Source organism: Ictidomys tridecemlineatus, chromosome 7 (genome assembly GCF_052094955.1).
Source record: "Ictidomys tridecemlineatus isolate mIctTri1 chromosome 7, mIctTri1.hap1, whole genome shotgun sequence".
NCBI lineage: Eukaryota > Metazoa > Chordata > Mammalia > Rodentia > Sciuridae > Ictidomys > Ictidomys tridecemlineatus.
In genome coordinates this window covers 856105-878742 of record NC_135483.1, presented here as the reverse complement: position 1 = coordinate 878742, position 22638 = coordinate 856105, and the positions used below count along the sequence as shown (strand labels likewise).

At 51.9% G+C, this 22638-nt stretch overlaps 2 protein-coding genes and 1 long non-coding RNA gene across 7 annotated transcripts in view; 1 reads left to right on the top strand and 2 right to left on the bottom strand.

The window, feature by feature from the left end:
• Positions 1-233: 233 nt before the first annotated feature.
• On the bottom strand, positions 234-11122 carry Parp10 (poly(ADP-ribose) polymerase family member 10). Of its 4 annotated transcripts, XM_078016510.1 has the most exons (12): positions 10941-11121; positions 7544-7629; positions 7247-7425; positions 6915-7169; positions 6606-6842; positions 5769-6526; positions 5437-5658; positions 5234-5330; positions 4353-5015; positions 4126-4259; positions 892-1066; positions 234-816 (listed from the first exon to the last, which is right to left on the bottom strand). In XM_078016510.1, exons 3-12 carry the CDS (start codon positions 7416-7418, stop codon positions 482-484), a joined length of 3048 nt encoding a protein of 1015 aa, XP_077872636.1. In that variant the 5' UTR covers positions 7419-7425; positions 7544-7629; positions 10941-11121; the 3' UTR covers positions 234-481. The 4 variants fall into 4 exon arrangements, with proteins under 4 accessions (XP_077872636.1, XP_077872637.1, XP_077872638.1 ...); XM_078016511.1 differs by lacking the exon at positions 5437-5658 and having other exon boundaries at positions 10941-11122; XM_078016512.1 differs by lacking the exon at positions 6606-6842 and having other exon boundaries at positions 10941-11117.
• Grina (glutamate ionotropic receptor NMDA type subunit associated protein 1) lies at positions 10397-13658 on the top strand. Its single transcript, XM_021723572.3, has 7 exons — positions 10397-10555; positions 11511-11883; positions 11966-12078; positions 12150-12350; positions 12473-12601; positions 12699-12842; positions 12930-13658. Exons 2-7 carry the CDS (start codon positions 11535-11537, stop codon positions 13077-13079), a joined length of 1086 nt encoding a protein of 361 aa, XP_021579247.1. The 5' UTR covers positions 10397-10555; positions 11511-11534; the 3' UTR covers positions 13080-13658.
• Positions 13485-22638, bottom strand: part of LOC106144746 (uncharacterized) — a 22384-nt gene continuing 13230 nt past the window's right edge. Inside the window, exons 5-6 of one of the 2 annotated variants that reach the window (XR_013423690.1) lie at positions 20523-20637; positions 13485-14764 (exon numbers count right to left, since the gene is read on the bottom strand). This is a non-coding gene — a long non-coding RNA (uncharacterized LOC106144746). Of the gene's footprint in view, positions 14765-19415; positions 19869-20522; positions 20638-22638 lie in introns of those variants that run through there. The other variant, XR_013423689.1, reaches the window with a different exon arrangement.

The window sequence follows — 22638 nt, the reverse complement described above, 5'->3', positions numbered from 1 at the left end:
GCCTGCGGATGCGCCGGCAACGTGCTCACTGTGCGTGCAGGGTGTGCAGGTCGGCTAGGAGACGCTGCTGGGCGAGCGTGAGCGACTCAAGGGCGGCGTGGGGTTTGAGTGCTCAGGGCTCCGCCCTGCAGCTTCAGTGGGTTTCCCAACAGCTGCCCCCAGGAGCGTTCGACCCCACCCCTGGCTACGCGGAGACCCCCACTCTCCGAGGTCTGATTCCGAACGCCAGGAGGTTCTGCCTGGTTTCACGTTTATTCAGAGACACAGAAGCGCTCAGACGGAGTCCAGCCAAGACGGGCGTGTCAGGCCGGCGCACCCTCCTGCTGGGCTTTGCTGACCCCTGGTGGTTGGGCCGACCCAGCCCTCCGGGTCGACCTGGATTCCTGCTCCCCAACAAGAAGCAGGAACGTCCCCAGGGAGGAAAGGGGGTTTGTAGAGCGGGGAACCTGTAGAGCAGCAGGCCACAGGCTAGCCCCTTGGGTCAGGTGGCCAGAGAGGGACTCGAGAGTCCAAGGGAAGCCCGGGGTATGTGCTCGCAGGTGATGAGATGAGTGGGCAGCGCCTGAGTGTCGTGGAAGATGACAAAGATGCTGGGCTGATGGAGGCAATCCACAGCACTGTCGTAGCGCAGGAGCACATGGCCAGAGGGCCGCAGAGGGGGTGCCCGCAGATCGCGGCGGCCCTGCGCATAGTCTCCCGTCAGCACCCGTGCCACAAACACCGCCTTGTGGCCGTCAGCATTGGGAGGCGAGTAGCGGTCCTGCACGGATAGGGAGGCACGCTTGGCGAAGTACACACCCTGCCCGTAGAGCGTACCTGCAAGGCGGAAGCGGCAGAGGTCAGAGTGATGGGGGTTGATGGAGCCCCAGCCCTGCCCAGCCTGGGCCTAACCGTTGCGGCCGCAGAAGCTGCGGTTAAAACCGAACGCGCAAATGTCGGGCACTGCGGAGGCCGATGTGCCATGGTACAGGACCCGCTCCACGGGGCGCTGCACGCAGCGTTCCTCAAGGCGCTCCAGGTGCAGCTGGTACTGCTGTTGCAGCAGCGGGTGCGACACACGCTCCACCTATCAGGTGAGAAATGGTCAGAGCCAGGCTATTTGCAGTTATTTCTTGCAGTTATTTCCTATGCCTGTGGGTTGGCCCAGGAAAAGCTGAGGTCAGCAATCAGGAGCCCCTTGGTGGAAAATTTAGGGGGAGACCTTGCAGCCCCCTTATTCTCTGTCCAGCCACAGACATAAACTACCTCCATTAGGGAGCAAGAGGCATCCCAGGACTTCTAGGAAGGCCTGACATCTCCAGGGAGGTCTAACTCCTGCAGAGAGGTCTGCAGGTGGACAAACTCCACAGGATCACCAGAACACAGGACGCACAGTCAGACCTCTGGAGCATAAAGCCTAGCCAGGTGCCTACACTGCCCTCAGCAATACTACTCCTAACGTTCAGATGCCACAGCCCTCTCAGTTCTAGAAGACCCAGGCAGGAGAGAAGGCCTGAAGTGACCAAGCCCTAAAGTAACAAACTCAAGGACCCAAATACAGCTTTTAAAGAAACTCTATAATTAGTTGCTTCAGAGGCAATCAAAACAATACTACATTCATAAAACAAGACTAGATGCTATGAAAAAAAGTCTAAAAATAAGAAATAGTTCTTACATTAAGAATGAGATTGCTGGGCTGAAGATGGAGCTCAGTAGAACAGCACTGGCCTAGCATGTGGGAGGCCCTGGGTTGGATCCCCTAGCATGAAGAAGGAGGCCAAGAACAAGAATACTGAGCTAACTTCTGTGGGTGGGCCAGATAATGGAATGGTTAGAGCTAAAGATCCAGCTAGAGGATCTACATGGAAATAAGTAATTGATGCAGAGAGCAGAGCGAAAGGAAAAGAAGGAAACAACACACAGGGAGCGAGGCAAGTGGAAGAGGTCTAAGTTCTGTCTCTCAGGAGCTCCAGGAAAAGACAACAAGCAAGAGTGGGGGGCTCCTGGGGACACAATGGAAGATGAGCAGAAAGGTAACGTCTCCAGATGGGAGGACCCATGAAATGCCAGGAAGGACAATGTGAAGGACATATTCCTGGCACCTGACAGGAAAATCTTACCCTTGAAGTGAAGAAAACTTATCAAATGTATACACCCACACCCCCCCCATACACACACACCCACTACTATCAAGGTTAATGTACAAATGGGAAGAAATTTCACATTGAGTATCTCACCAATGCTGGATACCAAGAAACCATGGAGATATTTATGTCTTTAAGTTTGTAGGGTAAAAGAATCTTAAAATAAAAAAAGAGCAAAGTCTTCAAAAGTCTGAAGGCAAATATATTTTGAACCTGAACACTGTATCCCAGCAAAATTATTATTGAAGAATGTAGAAATAAAGACATGTTAGAACATTTAACAACATAGAAAGTTTATATCAACTCAAATTAGAATTGTAAAATACCTCTAATTATAAAAGTTATTTTAAACTTAAAAGTCAAAATGTTCACTATCTACTCAGAGATATTCCTTACTCAAGAACAGAATTCACACAAGAGGGTATCAAGCCAGACTCGGAGGTGCACACCTGTAATCCCAGCAGCTCTGAAGGCTGAGGCAGGAGGATCACAAGTTTAAAGCCAGCCTCAGCAAAAGCGAGGCTCTAAGCAACTCAGTGAGACCCTGTCTCTAAATAAAATACAAAATAGGGCTGGGGATGTGGCACAGGAGTCGAGTGCCCTGAGTTCAATCCCTGGTACCCCTTCCTCCAAAAAGAGGTTATTTAGGAGGCACAAAGTACCCTAGCAGCCAAGCACAACCAAGAAAAAAAATGAAGTAAAAAATTACAAGATAAGCCATTAGGCCTTAAATCTTAGAACACTTTCTTTCATGCAGAAATTTTAATAATAGGATTTCATTTACTTTACTTACCATGGTTCTATTTTTTATAAATATAGTGGTAGGATGGTGGTGGTGATGGGATAGTGGTGATTGTGGTGATTGTACTAGGGGAATGCTGTTGGTGGTGACAGTGATGGTGGTAACTGTCACCAGTGGGGTGGCGGTGGTGGTGGTGGTCATGGTGATGGAAGTGGGTAAGTAGGTCAGGTTGTAGGTGACTTCCCCAACCTTGGGGAAGACCAGAGGTTCTGCATTTATGACCAGCTCTAGGTGGAGGCTGCTGCTGCTGGCTCTACCCATAACTGAGCATCAAGAGGGGAGAACACTCTGCTCAGGCTTACCAGCACAGTGACTCAAGCTCTCCTCTGTCCTTCTCATCTGTCTATGACCAGCCCTCTCTTGGATTCATCCCTCAGTTATGAGCACACTGTTTTCTGGATCAGAAACTTCTTCAACCCTGGACTTCTTCTATCTACTTCTACCTCTATCCTTCTCCGTCCTACCCAGCCTATTTCCAGAGTTGTTCCTGCCCTCATCCCCCATTTACTCTTTGCCCCTCCCCACACTAACTCCCTGATAGACCATCCTGACCAACCCTCCCTCCTTAGTCCTTCCTTTGGGCAGGGAAGATATTGTGGTTCCTATTCATCTTGTGCACCCCTGCCCCAACCTATGTCTTCTGTAAACCTCTCTGGTCTCTCTAGTCCCTCCTTCTTGGTTCTTCTTCACCTTCCTGGACAGGTAGTGGCTCCTGGGGCTTCACTCTAACTCCCCACCAATTTTTCCCAGCCTTTTTTGAAAAAAGTCCATTTTCAGGGTTGCCAAATTTAGTAAGTTAGAAGACAAGAAAAGGGGCTGAGGATGTAGGTCAGTGGTAGAGCCCTTGTCTAGTATGCTGGAGGCCCTGACTTTGATCCCTAGCCTCACAGTAAACAAACAAACAAACCAGGAAGAGGTCACCACACTGCAGGGAGCCCTGGCCCCAGTTGGAGACAGAAGAGCCCCTAGAACAGGACAAGTTACTCATTTATGGGAATAAGTAGCTCTCACAGTGGTCAAGAGAGCATCACCATTCCACAGTCCAGGCAGGGAAACTGAGGTGTACAGAGCATCTCACCTAGTTCCTCGAAGAGAGCCTCCCTCAGGCCCCAGTGCTCTCCTGTCCCCACCTCAGTCTCTAGCCTGCCTGCTGAGCAGGTCCTGGACAGCAGAGACCTGTGGGACAGAGCACAGACTCACCCGTATGATGCGGATTCTGCTGTGGGCAGTATCCAGGGTGTCATAGAAAGCCTTCACCACATTTTGGAATTCCTTGGTGCTCTCTTCCAGGCCCTCCAGCTTTCCCAGTGGCCTCTTCAGCCTCTGTTCTGGCACTGACATGTAGAAAGAAAGGACATCAGGGCCATGCTTACACACTAGCCCCATAGTCAGCCACTGCCCTCTCCTAGCCCCAAACACAGACTCACAAGTAGTGTCTGAAGCCACCAAGGGAAAGGCCAAACTCTGATCCCAGGGGCCAGCAAGTAGCACAGCCAAGTGGCGTGCCGCACGGGCAGGTTGGGCTCCAAAGCCACAAAAGACAGTGCCATCACCACGCAGGGCAACATTCACACCGTGGCACTGCCCCAGGCGAGCACACAGCTCTGTGGGCAGCACACGGCCTGGGTGTCTCACAGTCTCCTTATTCAGGTGTACCTCCAAGGCAGCTGCTAATGCTTGTTCCAACTCATCCATATCCTGCTCAAAGGGTGCATGCACCACCAACTGGGCCCCACTACCAGTTCCTCCATTCAGGGACTCTTCTGCTTCCAACGGGGGTTGCTCCAAAAGGGAGAGGGCCAGGGCTTGTCTTAGTGCAGCAGCTTCTTCCTGCTCAGCAACCTTGTCTTGAGGCTCCAGTGACCGATGGAGGGCCAGTTGCAGTGCAGCTTCCTCCTCTAGCTGCCCAGCTGCCTCAGTGCTGAGGCTCTCAGGCTTCTCCCCAACCCCAGGTGTGGGTTCTTCATCCTCCTTCCCTGAAGTTGCTGCCTCTTCTGGCTGGTCCTCAGGTCCCTCCTCTCCCAGCTCCAGGGACAACCAGTTCTCCCTATCGAAGCCTTCCATGGTCGCCAGCAGCTCTCGGACTTCCTCTGAGGGTAGGGAGAGAACACTGGGTCATGAGTCAGGTCCAGCCAGGGTGGTATTGAAAAACAGGATGAGATGGAATGGATGAAAGATGGAGTGAGTTTGAAGGTAGAGGGTGGGCCTGGGAAGGGTCACTAGAGAGGTAAGAGTTCAGAGCAAGGCAGAGAGCAGGGTCAAAAAAGGACCACAGGACATGCTGGGGGTCCCTACCAGGGAGCCCTACCCAGGCTCATGTTCTCCTGGTCACTGCCTGTACTATCTGTGGACCACCAGGTATGGCTGTGGCCAGGGAGGACCTGAAGGATCTCAGTGGAATCCACCTGTGGGGAAAGGATATCAGGGTCACTAGCCTTTGGGCAAGGGTAGAGGGGGTACCTGGAGCTGGAGAGTAAGACAGGAGAGAGATAGGGAAGAACTTATCTCTACCTCTTCAGGGTCCATGACCAGGTTGGCACTGGCCAGACGCTCTGTCCCAAAGACACACTGGAACTGAGCCTCCAAACCCTGCAAAAGGTGCTGCCCCTCCACACCCAGCAGGAACCTGGCACTGCCTGGGTGCTTCAGGCTCAGCACATGGCAGCTCATGCTACCCAGCAGACTCTGCAGCAACTCCTGGGCCACCTGGCATGAGGCCTGGGCTCCACAGAGCTGCAGGACCATGAGAGAGGAACAGTATGCAGATTCAGGGTACAGGAAAGGTACCCAGAGCCCCAGTGGGAAAAGGAGGCAAAAGTGAGGAATTTCTATGGGTCACTCACCCGAAAGCCAGTCACATCCATTCCTTCAAGTGGGAAAAGAGCGACATCTCCCAGGCTGGCAAGAAGGTCCTCATGATAAAGCTGTAGGAAGCGCATAGCTCCTGGCTCCATCGATAACACCAGCTCTACCAGGCCCTCCTGACCCTGAAGCCCCATATGCCCAGGGCGCTTCACCCCAACCTTCTCTGCAGATTCCAGGGCAATCTCTACTGGACCCACCAGCCCCTCCTGACCTGGTGAGCCCCTGGCAACTTCCATCAGGCTCTCCTGTGCCAGAAGCCCCATGGGTCTTTGGCCCTTGAGCTTCACTTGTCCCAGCAACTCCATAGAGATCTCCACTGGGCCCACTGAGCCTGCAGACCCCATAGGTCCCAGACTCATGAGCCCAGCCTGCTCTGGAGACCCCCCAGTCCCCAAGCTCACAGGCCCTTCATGCTCCAGAGATCCCATTGGTCCCTCTTGCTCTGAACATCCCACGGGATCCAAGCCAACTGGCGCAGCCTGAAGACCTGTCCTCAGAAAGGCTTCTGATTGCCCTGGTGCCTCCCCAAAACCCACAGTCACAGCCCCTGCACACTTCAGGGTTTCTGTCAGCCCTCTAGTCTCCAGGAGAGCATGCTCAGATCCCAGCATGGATGGGTTATCCTTTCCTTTGGTGCCCTCAGCAAGCTCCTCAGGCTCCAAGATGTCATAGTGGGGGACAAGTTTCAGCTCTGAGCCCTGCAGCCAGTGGTCCTGCTGCAGCACCCGTTCAGCCACTTGGAGGAAAGAAGACAGAAAGCCTATCAAGTTTTTGTGAAAGAGGAAGGGTCCCATGTGTCTGCCCAGCCCACTCACCCTGCCACTGCTGGAAGGAGACAACAGTGCCCAGTTGTCTAGGCAGGCTGCGCAGGCCCACCAGGGGCCCCCCACCACTGCGGCGCTCATTCTCCAGGTACAACTCTAGCAGCAGCATGTCCAAAGGGGGTGTGCCCCTCACCACACGCACAGCTCGGGCCTGAGGCACCCAGGTCACTGACACCATAGCCCCATCCAGGTCTATACTCCGGGCCTGTTCCTCCAGGACATGAATTTCTGTGGGAAGTGTGCAAGTCAGCTTGGTGTACCTCCCCTAACCAGCACCTCAGCCCCATTCAGGCCTCTCACCTGCCTCAGAAAGGGGCATGGCCAGCTGGACCAGGGCCCGATCAGGCCTGGGACTGGCCAGGGCATGGCAGGACTGCGCTGGGTGCCCCATGGCACTCAGCAGGGCCTGGACATGCTGCTCCAGGCGCAGTGGCACAGTGCCAGGTGGTAATCCTTGGAGAAGCAGACGTGCAGGGGCGCGTGGTGGAGCTGGGTGCAGGCTCAGTCTGGCACCATGTAGTCGGTGCTCTGCCTGGGCCAAGACCCTTTTGGCATCTGTGAGCAGGGGTGGGACGTCAGTGTCATTAGGGTATCAGGGTTCCCAGGCTGCCTCCTTTAGCCAGCTCCCTCACCTGCAGGCTCTCGAAAGGTAAGGATACCCCCACAGCCAAGTCTCTGCCAGCTCAACACAGGCCCCCCACCGGAGCGCCGGCGGTTCTCAAAATACAGCACGAGCAGTTCCTCTGGCATGTCAGGGGGAAGTCCCTGGAGCTCTACCGCTGCCCCTTCCTCCACCTCAGCCATCAAAACCCTGGGATGGAACAGACAGGGAAGAGGCATGTTCAACCCCTCTTGCTCCCTCCCTGGGTCCTTCCCCCATAACCCCTCGGTGCGGCCCCATCATGGGTGGCCCCATATTCCACACTTACAATCCTCCTGCCACCCAAGCCTTCAACCAGGACTCCTGCGACTGCCTTCTGCAGCCTTCCGGAGCCTTCCAGAGAACAACAGAAACCTAGTGAAAACAAAAGTGAAACTGACTGAGGGAAGGAGAAAGGGAGGGGCATGCCTGGCTCTGGGGACTGGCCACTGTGTTTTAAATGCTTCCTCTTCAGCTGAAGCCTCAACCCCAGCCCACCAGGAGGTGTTGGTGGGGCAGACCCCCTCAGAACCCTCCTGCCAGCCTGCCCACTGGCCTCCAGGGCCCATTGCAGCCCCTGGCTAGCAGAGAGGATAGGGATGTCCTCTGGCCATCTTCCCTTTTCCTATGGCCTGGGAATGGCCAATCACCCTCTCCATTAAATGTACCAAGGAGCCTGAGTCACTATTCTCCATTCAGAGTCTTCAGGCCTCTCTCTCAGCAACCTTCCCAAAGTGGTCCTTCATACCCACTAGGCAACCAGACCTCCTCCAAGTGCTGAGAGTGAGCAGCTCTGCCCTTGACTCTAACACAGTTCCTGCTGCCTTCTCACTCCCTGCTGGAGCCCCTTCCTGTGGCTCTCTCCAGCCTTCACACATGTCTAGTCCTTCCCATGTATTACATCATCATCATCATCATCATCATCGCCCACTCCTTCTCGTGACTAGCCATAGAAGATGCAGGCACTATGTGGACATGCCTTGCTGCCTCTAATCCTCACTACAGGAGAGGAAATGGAGGCACTGTCAGGGCCCAGGGCAATGCCAGGCCTCACAGCCAGTTTGGATCTTTAGTCCACACTCCTATCTGCCGCAGTCCGCAGTCCGGCTGCAGCAAAATAACCCGGGGGTGATGAGGAACTTGTGTACATTGATACAGCAGGAGTGGGAGCCATTTATTGTAGGACCAGAGGAGTATTTATACATTCCACACAGTTTATCTAATTAACATAAACTAGATACAGCAGTCAACCAATAAGGAATTTCCACACTTAATGGCTCACTGGCGCCACCTCACAAACCACTCCCCCTGGCAAAATGCCAGGCACCATCCTGACGTGTTTACAGACTCTAACACCTATCCTCTGCCAATCCCCCCATATCTGATCCAATTTTCTGCCAGCCTTCTCAAGATTGTACCCACTTCTGATCTCTACCCTCACTTCCCAGTCACCCCAGCCCCACCCCTGCAAGTCCTCTAGGGGGCCAAGGCCCTACCCAGCCTGCATGCCTAGCCCTACACACCTGGCACCTCCACTGCTCCACCCAGGCCTCTTGCTACACAGCTACCTGCCCACTCCATAGTGGATAATCCACAGAGTGGGCAGGGTGAACCTGTAAAATGGTAACAATGGCTGCCACAGTTCTCAGGCTTGATGACAGTAAATGCTAAAGTTCTTTTGAGGGCCTAACTGGCCTTCAACCATTCTGATGATGCTCAGTGGGTCCAGCCTCCCTGGTCTCAATTCTTCTGGAGCTGTAGGCCACTCGCACCTCAGCACCCCCGCACTGGTCCTTCCTTCTGTGTGACATGGCCTTACCCGCAAACCCAGTGGTCATCCCTTCTCCCCAGTTGCCCTTACCTGGCCCCTACTGGCAGATTTAATGAAGCTAAAAACCCTAAAGCATTCTGACTTGCCTAGGCTCCTGAAGTCCTAAACTCTACCACGAATTTGTCATTTTATTTTCCTTAAGGAAAGTCACTCTAATTGTGTGAGCTTCTGGTTCTACAAAATTGAAGTTCAGTGCATGCCTATAATCCCAGTGGCTCAGGAAACTAAGACAGGAGGATCATGAGTTCAAAGCCAGCCTCAACAACCTAGCAAGGTGCTAAGCAACTCAGAGAGACCCTGTCTCTAAATAAAACACATCCAGCCTGCTGAACATTTTCTATAGGATTCATCACCTTCTAACATACTGCACATTACTTATGGACAGTGCCAATCCCAGCTGCAGAGGTCTGCCACAAGCAGTGGTGCACTGGAATTGCTCACACGGTTGCCACATTATTAAATCTTGAGGAATTTCTGTGAAGTGTTGTTAAACTGGTGGTAGCTTGAAATCGATCATAGTAGGAATATTTACACAGTATTTTGTACTGGCACGGGCACAAGCTACAGATCAGGGCTTCCCCTCACTAGAACCAGTTGTTAAATATTGAGTGAGCACATAGTGGGCACAGGAGAGAGCCTTCTCCCAACCACTGACCACCCTGGGAGAGGCCAGACACCCAAGAGCAAAGAAGCACAGGAAAGTCCCCAGTCAACTGGCCCCAAGTCAATCTGCCTGCTGCAGAGGACCAGAAGACCACCAGGGGAAGTCCTGTTGGCAGAGTCAGGACTTTCAGAAGGAGGACTTTGAGAGCCAAGACAGGTGTTAACCTAGCCTCCAGTCCTGCTGTGCATTTCAGCCTCAGCCTCTTCACAGGTCATGAGGCCTCCTATGGTGCTTGGCAGTTTGGTCTCCATGACTGGCAGACTGAATGGGGCAATTAAACGGTTAGGTCTGTGGGTTTGAATAGTCTTGGATGAAAAAGTAAAATGAACACTGTGTTTTAAGGCAAAGAAGCGAGGGAGAGAACTTGGAGGCTTCATCAAACCCAGGATGTAGAAATCAATTTCTTAACTCTCTGTACAAGGAGCTAGCACAGGCCCCTGCCTCCGGGGGTTTTCAGCTCTCACGGCCCGACCCCAGTCCTTGGCGGAATGTGGGACGAGAGCCTCTGGCCTCAGGCCTGGGAGCTGACTGCTGGGCGGCCAAGAGCAGGCGGTCAGATGAGCTGTTGCGGTCGGCCGCCGCGCGCAGACGCCGGGCATCCCCAGGCCCGGCCCCTCAGAAGGCCCCGCCCCCGGCCCGTCACAAGGCCCCGCCCCGTCACAAGGCCCTGCTGCGTCTCCCCAGCCGCAGGCGCAGGCCCAGCGGAGCTGGCCGCTGAGCGGGTGCGGGTGCGGGTGCGGACGCACCGGCCATCACCGCGCGGCCGAGCAGCCGACACCGTGCTCACCTGAGGCGCCCCGGGAGCGGTGAGTCCCAAGCCCAAGCGCAAGAAGGTGCCTGACCCGCGGCAGCAGCCCCGGGCATCCCTGCGCAGCTTAGTAATGCCGCTTTCGGTCTGTCGGTCCCTCGGTCCAGGCAGGGCGCGCGGCCCGCTCTGCCCGGGATGACGGCGGCAGTGGGGGCGGGGAGCTGCGGTGGCCCTGAGCTGGAGGGAGGGGGCGGCGCGCTGCGGCGGGGGCAGGACCCGCCTTCCCGAAACGCTCTGACCCGACCGGAGGGCCCACCCGCCCACGGTGCGGTCCTGTGGCAGCCCCCAACCCCCGTCGCCCCCACGCCTGCTTTGTTTCCCCGCACGCCCTCTGCTCGCTTCCATCCCCCACACACCCCCGCACCCCGCTGTTCCTAGCGTACCCCACTGGCAGTCACCCCAGCAGCCAATCCACGCCGGCTCCCTTCCCTGGGGGCGAGGGACTGTCGGGCCCCGCACTTGGGAGGGGGGTCAGGGCTCCCGTGGGCCACAGATGGTGTGGGGATTTCCAGGGATAGAAATAGCCGCCGGCTCTGACCCCTTCAAGCTGCTTAAGGGGCGGGATGCGGAGGGGAGGGCCCAGGCACACCCCACGCATCCTCAGCCGCACCCCCAGCCCCCTCGCAGCTGAGCTCTGACCCCAGGACGCTGGCGGCCGGGACAAGGCTCCTCCAGAGTCCCAGATCCAGAGGCTGACAGCCGTTTCTCCCCCTCTCCTCTCCTCATCCGTACCCTCCCCCATCTGCAGGGTGGGCCTAGTACTGACCCTTCTGAAAGCCCATTGCCTTCCGGTCCCCACCCGCTCTGGCCCCATGGCTCCAGGACTCCTACAGCCCAGAGCAAGGGTCATGCACCCTTCCTTCCTCCTGGGTTCTCGGCATCAGGTGGGGCTGCCACAGGCCTGGTTCCAGTGACCGTCAGTCAGGGCTGATCGTTCTCTCTCTCTCCTCTAGGGGCAGCCGGCAGAACGGAAGGCCATGTCCCATGAAAAGAGTTTTTTGGTGTCTGGGGACAACTACCCTCCCCCCAACCCTGGATATCCTGGAGGGCCCCAGCCTCCCATGCCTCCCTATGCTCAGCCTCCTTACCCTGGGGCCCCTTACCCACAGCCCCCTTTCCAGCCTGCCCCCTATGGTCAACCAGGGTATCCCCAGGGCCCCAGCTCCTACCCCCAAGGGGGCTACCCTCAGGGTCCTTACCCCCAAGGGGGCTACCCTCAGGGCCCCTACCCTCAAGGAGGCTACCCCCAAGGGCCTTACCCACAGAGCCCCTTCCCCCCCAACCCCTATGGACAACCACAGCCCTTCCAGTCACAGGACCCTGACTGTGAGTGATGGGGAAGGGTGGGGGACAGGGGCAAGGGCAGAGCTGCTCTGCAGTGGCACTGACCCAGCCCCTGTGTCCCCAGCGCCACAGCTTGGAAACTACCAGGAGGAGGGGCCCCCATCCTACTATGACAACCAGGACTTCCCTTCTGCCAACTGGGACGACAAGAGCATCAGGCAGGCCTTCATCCGCAAGGTGGGGCCTTCTCTGTGGGTAGGGAGCCCTGGGGTAGCTGGGGGTGCAGCTCTGACTTGCTACCTCCCCAGGTGTTCCTGGTGCTGACCCTGCAGCTGTCAGTGACCCTGTCCACGGTGGCTGTGTTCACTTTTGTTGGGGAAGTGAAGGGCTTCGTCCGGGAGAATGTTTGGACCTACTATGTCTCCTACGCCATCTTCTTCATCTCCTTGATTGCCCTCAGCTGTTGTGGAGACTTCCGGCGAAAGCATCCTTGGAACCTTGTGGCACTGGTAACCCCCAAGCATGAGCCCAGGCCCCTGAAGCCTATGGAGAAGTGGAGGGCAGGGACCTGGGGTGTGGTTGGGAGCAGCTCTGCACACCCAGGGTGGGGTGTTGTCTTCTTCTCCCACAGTCAGTCTTGACCATCAGCCTGTCCTACATGGTGGGCATGATAGCCAGCTTCTATAACACCGAGGCGGTCATCATGGCTGTGGGCATCACCACAGCTGTGTGCTTCACAGTAGTCATCTTTTCCATGCAGGTGAGGACCTTCACCCATTCAGGGTTGTGGCCCTGGGGCCCACTGGCCTTCCCAGGGCCCAGCACCCACAGTCTCCTGTTCCTCTCTGTCCTCCCAGACCCGCTATGACTTCACCTCATGCATGGGCGTGCTCCTGGTGAGCATGGTGGTGCTCTTTATCTTTGCCATCCTCTGCATCTTCATCCGGAACCGCATCCTGGAGATCGTGTATGCCTCGCTGGGCGCTCTGCTCTTCACCTGTGTGAGTGAGGGGGTAAGAGGCCTTGGTTGAGGGGAAACTGGGTGGGTGGGGGGCTGTCCCTCAGCAACACTGTGTTGTCATCCCCAGTTCCTGGCAGTGGACACACAGCTGCTGCTGGGGAACAAGCAACTGTCCCTGAGCCCAGAGGAGTACGTGTTTGCAGCGCTGAACCTGTACACAGACATCATCAACATCTTCCTGTACATTCTCACCATTATTGGCCGCGCCAAGGAGTAGCCTGTTCCCCCAGCTTGCTGTGCCCTGCTCAGGTGGCATGGCTGGCCTGGACCCTGCCCCTGACATGACAAGGCCACCTGTACTTCCCTCTCTCTGGTCCCAGACACAGCCTAGGGCAGGGGGAATCCCCTCTCCAACCCTCCTGTATGTATACTGCAGATACTTCCGTTTGGACCCACTGTGGCCACAGCATGGCCCCTTTTAGCCCTCCAGCCCCACCCAAGGGGCAGTAGGGCTGCGTTTCTGTGCCACCTCCTGTTGACTCATTGTTGCATGAGCCCCGTCTTCCAGCCCACCCCAGGGTCTGGGGGCAACACCAGGTCCCAGGGGAGAGGGATTGAGCCAAGAGGTGAGGGTGCACGTCTTCCCTCCTGTCCAGCTCCCCAGCCTGGCATAGAATATTCCTTTTCCCTCCCCACCTCCACCTGGAGCATTGCTCTCAGGGACACACAGGTTGGGGGTCTCTGCTGAGCCCTGAGAGCAGAGAAGATGGCATGTTTCAGGAAAGGAGGACGCCTTCCTCTCGTCCTGCTGTCATTAAAGTTCCAATAAATGGGATCTTCTGCTCTCTGCTTCTCATCTCTCTTCTCACTGCCAATTCCTCCGTGATGTGAGAGCTGTAGGCACCCTAGCTGATGAGGGGCACAGAAGAGGCCTTAACAGAGGTTTAGGATAGGAACTAACACAAGCTTTTAAGAAGTGTACTGGGATTTCAGCTGATGAAGAGAGACCCTGAGGCAAGGTGTGGTATCAGGTCACACAATGGGAAGTGCTTCTGGGAAGGATACAGTGTAGCAGTGGCCCCATGAGCACAGGGGCCATCAGCACAGGTGACTGATACACCTGGCAGAGAGCTACATGGAGACTGAGGCCTTGGCATCCCAAGTGAGCCAGCTGTCCAGATCTTCACGATCCCCACAGAAGGTGGTTCAATGCCTGGAGTCCAACTCTGTCTGAACCCTACTGGGCTTCTGAGCTCTGGGGCTGAGGCACCCTTGGCCACTGTGGCCTTCCTCCTCAGACTCTACATCCAGGTTGGCAGGAGAATCTCTTCTGGGGATTCTCCTCCTCCCCACCAGCCTGTCTGCAAACTTGCTTAACTAGTACCAGTACTTCAGATACATTAAGGGACCTACACACCATAAGCCTCCCCATGTTCACAGAGCACACAGCTGTGTGCACCACACAGAGCCATGTGCACCCTCCCTGAAACCTGCTGTTCCTGTATTATCTCCCCAGGCCAGAAGCTGCTGTCCTCCTCCTTCATCACTGCTCTCCCTACCAACCTTCCACTGCTTTGTTCAGGCCTCCTCGTGCCTACCAATCCTCCAAGCCAGCAGGTATATACTTCTGAAATGTGGATCACATAGTCCACCTGCCTAAGACTCTACCAGGGCCACTCTCAGGATGAAGTCCACATTCCTTAGCTTGGTACCTAGATCCTGCCTTCTGCCCACCTGCTCTCTGGCTCTCAGCTCAGTCCCAGCCCTGACCTTGTGCAGAACTGTCATTGTTCATAGCCCCTCTGCCAAGGCATGGATGCACACTGCCTTTCCAGTTGCCAAGATGCAGCAGGTAGGGCTGGGGATGTGGCTCAAGCGGTAGCGCGCACGCCTGGCATGCGTGTGGCCCGGGTTCGATCCTCCAGCACCACATGCAAACAAAGATGTTGTGTCCGCCGATAACTAAAAAATAAATAAATATTAAAAAAAAAAAAAAGATGCAGCAGGTAAAGCAGCTCTTACCCAGCCTCCCTTTCTGGCATTCCCTTAAGCAAGTCCAGTTACTCCTCCAGGGATGCTGGTAAGAAGAAATCTGCTCAGTATTAGCTCACATACAGACCCCTCAGATTAGACTAAAGAGGAAATATAGATCATCCCTTGGCTAAAGAGAAAGTCAGTGGGGTAGGAGATCCTCTGAGCAAAACATGCAAGGCAGTATTCTCAAAAAGTTCAAACTTTTCAAATTCTTGGCTGGGGGAAGAGGACTTTCTAGAAACCACTGGGAGTCTAGAGGTGTCCACCAGGACTCGGGGGCCAGGCAATCCAGAACAAAGACTTTAAGAAGTTCAGGGTCAAAGAGGGAATGCTTGGGCCTGTCCTGTAAGTAAAGAATGAGCCATAGCCTCCTCCAGGTTACCCAACTTGGGATGGTGTTCAGGAAGACAAGCCCATAAATAGGATGTACAGGAAGTCTGGAGCTGAAGACAGGTGAAGAAAGCAAAGAGGAGGAGCTACAAGCAAATAATCTCAGAGGCATCAGGAGTCAGCTCAGCTGCAAAGGGATCAAGCTGAGCATGCAGGGCAAGGGGATCAGGGGCAAAATAGAGACAATCAAGTGAAATAAGGAATCCAAGCACCTGGGCTGGGCAGACAAACAGGTAGAAGGCGCTCACATTGATGCATGAAGCTGAATGGAACCATAGCAATTGTCAACACAATGATTTCTCAGGTAGGAAAGAAAAGCAGTTCTCCACACCAAAGAGCTGGCCTGGTCCTATCTGCAAGGACATGGTGCTGTTAGAAGCTGAACTGGTACTCACAGATAGAGCCCTTAGTGCTGTTAGGAGCTGGCCTGGCACTCACAGATAGTGGCCTTGGCGTGGTGTTCTACTTAAAATATAAATAATTTCACAGAATATCAATAACACACAAGGCCTCTGTTACCATGATGAATCATGACAAAAATAAGATCCCTCTCATGTCTAAACACAGACAAAACATAGGCATTGTCCAAGCCATACAAGTCTTAGAAGCACCCCAAGCTGGCCAGGCTGAGTGACTGCTACCCCCTCCCAGCTGACAGCTTTAGCTTCACTGCAGTTTATCTTTCCAGATAAAGAGGTATTGAGACACCAGGTACAGAATGACTGAAACCTTCCTCCAGGTTACCCAACTTGGTCCTGTGGGACTTCCTGTAAGTCCTTTCTAACCCTAACCATGACTCCACATGGCTCTACGTAGCATACATTTGCCCTTGCCTCCGGGAGCAGTAAGTAGTCCAACTTGTTCAACTATAGGTGGTATGCCCAAGTGGGGTTTCACTGGAAACTGTTGGCACAGTTAACTGTACTAAGGCCAAAGAAGGTAAGTTTATTTGTCAATTAAAAAAGCACTTATTGGGGCTGGGGTTGTGGTTCAGTGGTAGAGCGCTTGCCAAGTATGAGTGAGGCACCGGGTTCAATCCCAGCATCATAAAAATAAAGTATTGTGTCTATCTACAACTAAAAATAAATATTTTTTTAAAAAAAGCACTTTTTGGGCTGGGGTCATAGCTCAATGGTAGAATACTTGCCTAGCACCTGTGAGACACTGTGTTTGATCCTGAGCACCACATAAAATATAAATATTTTTTTAAAGAGCACCTATTTACATAAGCCATAATTAAATCTTTTTTTTTTTAAAGAATAAATAACACCAGTATCTAAGGAATACAATGTTCACATCTCCATCACATTTCCCACCCTCCTGAGCAATACTATCATTGGGAGCCTGGTGTTGTAGTGCACACCAGAAATCCCAGTAACTCAGGAGTCTGAGGCAAGAGGATCATAAATTCAAAGCCAGCCTCAGCAACTTAGCAAGGCCCTTGGCAACTTAGTAAGACTGCCTCAAAATTAAAAAAAAAAAAAAAAAAAAAGGAGGGGGGTGAGGATCTTGCTCAATGGTTAAGCAACTCTAGGTTCAATCCCCGGCATTAAAAAAAAAAAGCCAGGCATGGTAGTGCATGCCTGTAATCCCAGTGGCTCAGGAGGCTAAGGCAGGAGGATTGTGAGTTCAAAGCCAGCCTCAGCAAAGTGAGGCACTAAGCAACTCCGTGAGACCCTGTCTCTAAATAAAATACAAAATAGGGCTGGGGATGTGGCTAAGTCAGTGGTCTAGTGACCCTGAGTTCAATCCCCAGTACCAAAACAATAAAACACCGTGGGGCCAACTCTGGACCTTAGCTCCATGATATCAGTGCAGGTCCTCTTTGTCATTTCTCTGGCTCATCAGGGCTACTGTTCAGCATATGTGGATTGGAAGCACCTTCAGGATAAAGACTGTGATCTGTGAATTTCAACACCCACCTAGCACCTAGTCTCAGATCTGGCATACCACAATGTTAAACATGGAATGAATGAATAAACTTTACATGGGATGAGCCACACAAGCACCAACCAAATCAGGACCAGAGAGAGAGAAGGCTACAGACTTCTGGACTTTGGCTTGGCATCACCACCAGTAGGGAGGCATCTCAGGATTAAGGGCAGCAAACTAAAAGCCTAGGAGATGCGTGAGGCACACTGGTGGGAACTGGAGGTAGGAGGAGGAAAGGATGCATGGGGGAGGAACAGGTGGTTGAGTAGGTGAGTTGAGGGCAGATATGCACAGTCTGAGGCGTATTTTGCAGGTAATGATGAACCTGAAGTGGTCTAAGCAGAGGCAGGGAAATCAGTGAAGATTACGGTGATGGTATAGGCAGGAAGAACTTGCTCTCAGGGACAAGGGGGAGGTGGAGGCAGGGGATCTGATGCAGGCTTCCAAGGTGGCCTCTTCCTCAGTGTGACCCAGATGCTGCTTCCCATGCAGAAGTATGACTTGGCCTATTCTGAGACCAAAATACTTGACAGATGTTTCTTGATTGTCTACCTAGTCTCAGCACTGTAGAATACTGAACACCTTTCAGGAGATCCCAAATGTAATGCCTCTTTTCCCTTTAACCTCTTGACCCACTTTGCTCCATTGTCCACATCTCCCCATTTGTGGGGAGCCACATTGAGTTCCCTCACCTTCCATCATGGAAATCTGAAAGATCTTGTGATTCGGTCTTTTTCCCTGCTCGGATAGCAAGGCCAATCTTCTGAGTGGGCATACCCCTGGGTATGAGCCACACTCACCTGTTCTATTGTAATCCTATCCCTTTGCCCTGTTTGGGATAGAATGTTCCATGGAAACTACCTTTGTGTGTCCCCCTTCTCTTGCTCTGCCTTTGGGTGTGGCCTTCCTAGATGTCAGTCAACCTGCTGACAGCAGACATCAGGAAGCTGGACTCAACTCCCCCAAAACCTGACCCCTGGCCTCATTTGAATGGCTTCCCCCCAATAAAAAGGTTCAGCCCATGTGCATGCTCTCTCTTTCTTTCCACGGATGCCTAAGGTCAGAGGAGCCATCACAGGACCCAAAGAAAAAGGTCTCTCTGTCTCTTGTGTGGTCATTCTGTGCAGCTCAGTTCCCCTGGAGTGACCCTGAGTGTTTTAATCCTGAGAAACGTAACACCCATTGCTACTACTTCCAAACCTTGAGACTCTTGTGCAATTCCTTCTTCATACTCTTCTTCATACTCTTCTTCATTCCACTCTGGCCAGCTTTTCACTGTTATCCAGAAGTTTCCTGGTTCTGGGAGGACTCTACTGCTAGGATCAGATCCTTCCACTTTGTCCCAACTATCATGATCCTTGGGCATTCAAATTCTATCTTCTGAACACCTCTCAGATCTATGCCTTTCTCTCAAGTCAAGGCCCTGATCAATTCTATGGCAGTTCCCAATACCAAAGACAAAGGGATCTTTCTGAACTCAAGATAGTCACTCCCCTGTTTAAACTCCTTTGGAGACTGCAGACAAAACAGTGGACTAAACTGATCTGGGATTCCAACTCCCACTCTCAACATCTAAAATTGCTAGATAAAACATCCGAACACACATAGCTGAACTGGAGTCATGAAATAAATGTCAAAAGAGAGCAAAGAAGAGTGGCACATGGGCTGGGGATGTGGCTCAAGCGGTAGCACGCTCGCCTGGCATGCGTGCAGCCCGGGTTCGATCCTCAGCACCACATACAGACGAAGATGTTGTGTCTGCCAAATACTAAAAAATAAATACTAAAAAAATTCTCTCTCACTCTCTCTCTCTCTCTCTCTCACTCTCTCTTAAAAAAAAAAAAAAGAGTGGCACATGCTTATAATCCCAGCTATTTGGGAGGCTGAGGCAGGAGGATTGAGAATTTGAAGCCAGTCTTGGCAACTTAGTGAGGTTCTGTCACAAAAAATAGTGGCAGGGGAGTGGGGAGTGCTGGTAATATAGCTCAGTGATAGAGCAAGGGCATAGCATACATGAGGCCAGGAAGTTTATTTCAGGAATTCAAGTAGATTTTGATATTCAAAAATCTACTTGTAACAATGTTAACAGAAAAATGGGAGAATCATATGATCATTTTAAGAAAAAGCATTTGGTCAGGTCTACTACTCATCTGTGATAAAAGCAAAATACTCTTAACAAATTAGAAAGAGATAAGAATTTCCTTAATCCAACAAGAAATAGTCTATAAAATTCCTACAGCAAATATCATATTTAATGGCAAATTATTGACAGCTTTTTCCCTAAGACTGGAATGAGATAAGGGTATCTCCTATCACTCCTTCAAGTCAATATTATATTGAAGATCTTACCAGTAAAACAAGAAAAACAAAATGAGGTAAAGATTATCAGAAATGTTATTAACAAAACAAATAGACACAACAAAATATATACAAGGGAAGATTGATCATATTGACAGATTCATCAACAACGATAAAAGCTGGATGAATTAAGGTATTAATTGACATTGTTACTTATTTTAATGGTATATATTTGTTTTTATAGTTAGTAATACATTGACATGGTTCAAGTTCAGAAAATATGAAAGATTGGGCCAAGCATGGTGGCACACACCTGTAATCCCAGTGGCTTAGGAGGCGAGGCAGGAGGATCAGAGTTCAAAGCCAGCCTCAGCAAAAGCAAAGCACTAAGCAACTCAGTGAGACCCTGTATCTAAAATATATAAAATAGGGCTAAGGTTGTGGCCCCTGAGTTCAACCCCTGGTATACCCTCCCCCCAAAAAAGAAAGAAAATATGAAAGATTTACTATGAAAAGACTCTCGTCTGCTGGGCACAGTGCCCCACACTTGTAATACCAATGACTCATTCGTAAAGTGTCCCAGCCCAAGTACTAAATGCAGTCCCTGGAGCCTGGGAAGTCTTTAGTGAGGGCAGAGGAAAGTGGCAGATGACAGAAGGCCCTAGTTTAAGGAGTCTGAGGAGCTTTTATATCCACTTCAGCCTTCCACTGAATGTGCAGGGTTGGGAGTGTAAGGTCACTAGAGGTTGGACAGACTCACCTGTGGAGCAGGGATAAATGACACCTACTCTTGGTTGGTCTTCAGGGTCAGATATAAGTTATCAGTGCTGAATGAACACCGGGTTGTAATTAATGGACCTTCAAGACCCAGGCTCTTCACTTGCCTCCCCAGGACTGTAGAGGAAGAACTGCTGATTTTTGTTTTTTGGGATTTTTTTTTGTGTGTGTGTGATGGGGATTAGAACCCAGGGCCTTATGCATGCAAGGCAAGCACTCTACCAACTGAGCTATATCCCCAGCCCAGAAGAACTGCTTTAATGTAAAAAGGTCCAAAGCCTATACTCACTCATTCTGATCAGATCACTAAGTTGAATCCCAGATATAGGGGTTGGGCTGGAGATGAAGCTCTGTAGTAGAGTGCTTGACTACCATGCACAAGGCCCCTGGTTCAATCTCCAATACTGCACAAAGAAGAAGAAGAAAAACAAAGAACAGACATCAGGATTGGCACAGGATCAAAAGGCATGGAAGTTCCTAATGAAAATTGCTTTGGAAAGGTCTATTCTGATTCAGCTGTGCTAAGGGTTAGGGAAAGGGAAAACTCGCTCAGGATCAGGCTGTACCTGAGATAGCCCTGCCAATTCTGCCCCTGGCTATGGGGGCCAGGAGGGGAGTGATCCCAGTACCAGGTCAGGCCCAGTGTCCCAGCATTAGAGGCACAGACTCGGGGTGGGGCAGGCTCATGTGGTGCATGGGACATAGGGTGTCAGGGATAGTATACAGGGAGGAACTGGCATCCATAAAGTTATAAAGTCCAAGAGGCCTGGACTTCACCCTGAAACAGAGGAGCAAGGGAAGTGGGCAGAGCCAAGCAGTGTCCATGCATTTTCCAAGATTCACCAAGAGCCTTTGGAAAGGCTGATAATAGGCTTGAGGGACCTAATCAAGGCTACTCTCCTGCAGCCTTAGGACTCACCAATCATATAATTTTATGAATCAGAGGATTCATATGAATCAGTTCCTTTCTCTACTCAAAAGCCCCCAAGCCCTTCCATTTCCCTGGGTGTAAAATTCACAGCTCTTATCCCAGCCTACAGACCCCTACTCCAACTTCTCTGACTTGTTCCTCCCCTTTCCCCACTATTCCCCTCCATCTCATGGGCCTCCTTGAAGGTCTCAAAAACTCACCAAGCCTGCTCACAAGCCCCAGGGCCTTTCCACTGTGGTCCCCTCTATTCAGAAAGGTTGGGTTTTTTCTCAGTTCTCTGTATCTTCTTTCAGTTCTCCTTCAAAAGCATTCCTTGCCAGGGAGGCCTTCCCAATAACTTTAAACAAACAGCATTCTCCCTTCCTGCTTCCCTCATTCCCAGTTTAACCCTCCTCATGCTACTCCCTCAACACCAACATTTTTCTTAATTTTTTAAAAAATATCTAATTTTTTTAGTTGTAATTGGACATGATACCTTGTTTTGCTTATTTACTTTTATGAGGTGCTGAGGATCAAACCCACGTACTAAGCACATGCTAAGTGAGTGATCTACCATTAAGCCACAACCCCAGCCCCAATACCAACATTTATCAGCCTTTTATCTGTCCATTGCCCGTCTTCCAACTTGAATGTTGGCTCCATGACAGCAGGCCTTTGCTGTTATTTTTTTGTATGTTTTGATATTGGGGATTGAACTCAGAAGCATTCAACCACTGACCACATCCCTAGCCCTATTTTGTATTTTATTTACAGACAGGGTCTCACTGGGTTGCTTTTGCTGAGGCTGGCTTTGAACTGGAAATCCTCCTGCCTCAGCCTCCCAAGCCACTGAAATTACAGTTGTGTGCCCTAGCTTGCTGTGTTCTTTGTACCAATAAGGGATGGATCCTGCTGCATAGAAATAACCAAACACACAGTCCTCAGTGGCCACAAGACAACATTGCTGCTCCATGCTCCACAGGAATAAGCTGAGGTGTCATTTAGTCATAAGTCACCAGAACAGATACCCTAGTTCAGGCCTGTTAGACCCCAGGCCCACCTAACCACTATGCCTTTTTCTCTGTCCACAACCCAGATCTTGTGAGCATCTCCCAGGCAGGAAATGCCTGGATGTATTGGAAAGTTCCCGGCAATATAAACAGAGAGAGAGAGCGAGAGCGCACACGGAGACTCACCCCCACATTCCTTGCTATTCCCTCCTTGCTCTGTCCTCCAGAACCCACAATGTGCCTTGGGCTTAGCAGGCTTCCAAATCTATTGGTTGATGGGGAAATGTGCTTAACTTTAATCTGTGCCAGATAGTACCCCAATTGTTGTACGTACATTACTTTACCTGATACATGACCATATGAGGAAAGAGAGAATTAAAGGCCAGGGCTAGAGTGACATGGCTCTGAGATTAGGGTTTTGGAGTATCCTATGGATCAAATGTGTAGCTCTAAAATTCATATATTGAAATCTTTACCCCCTCTTT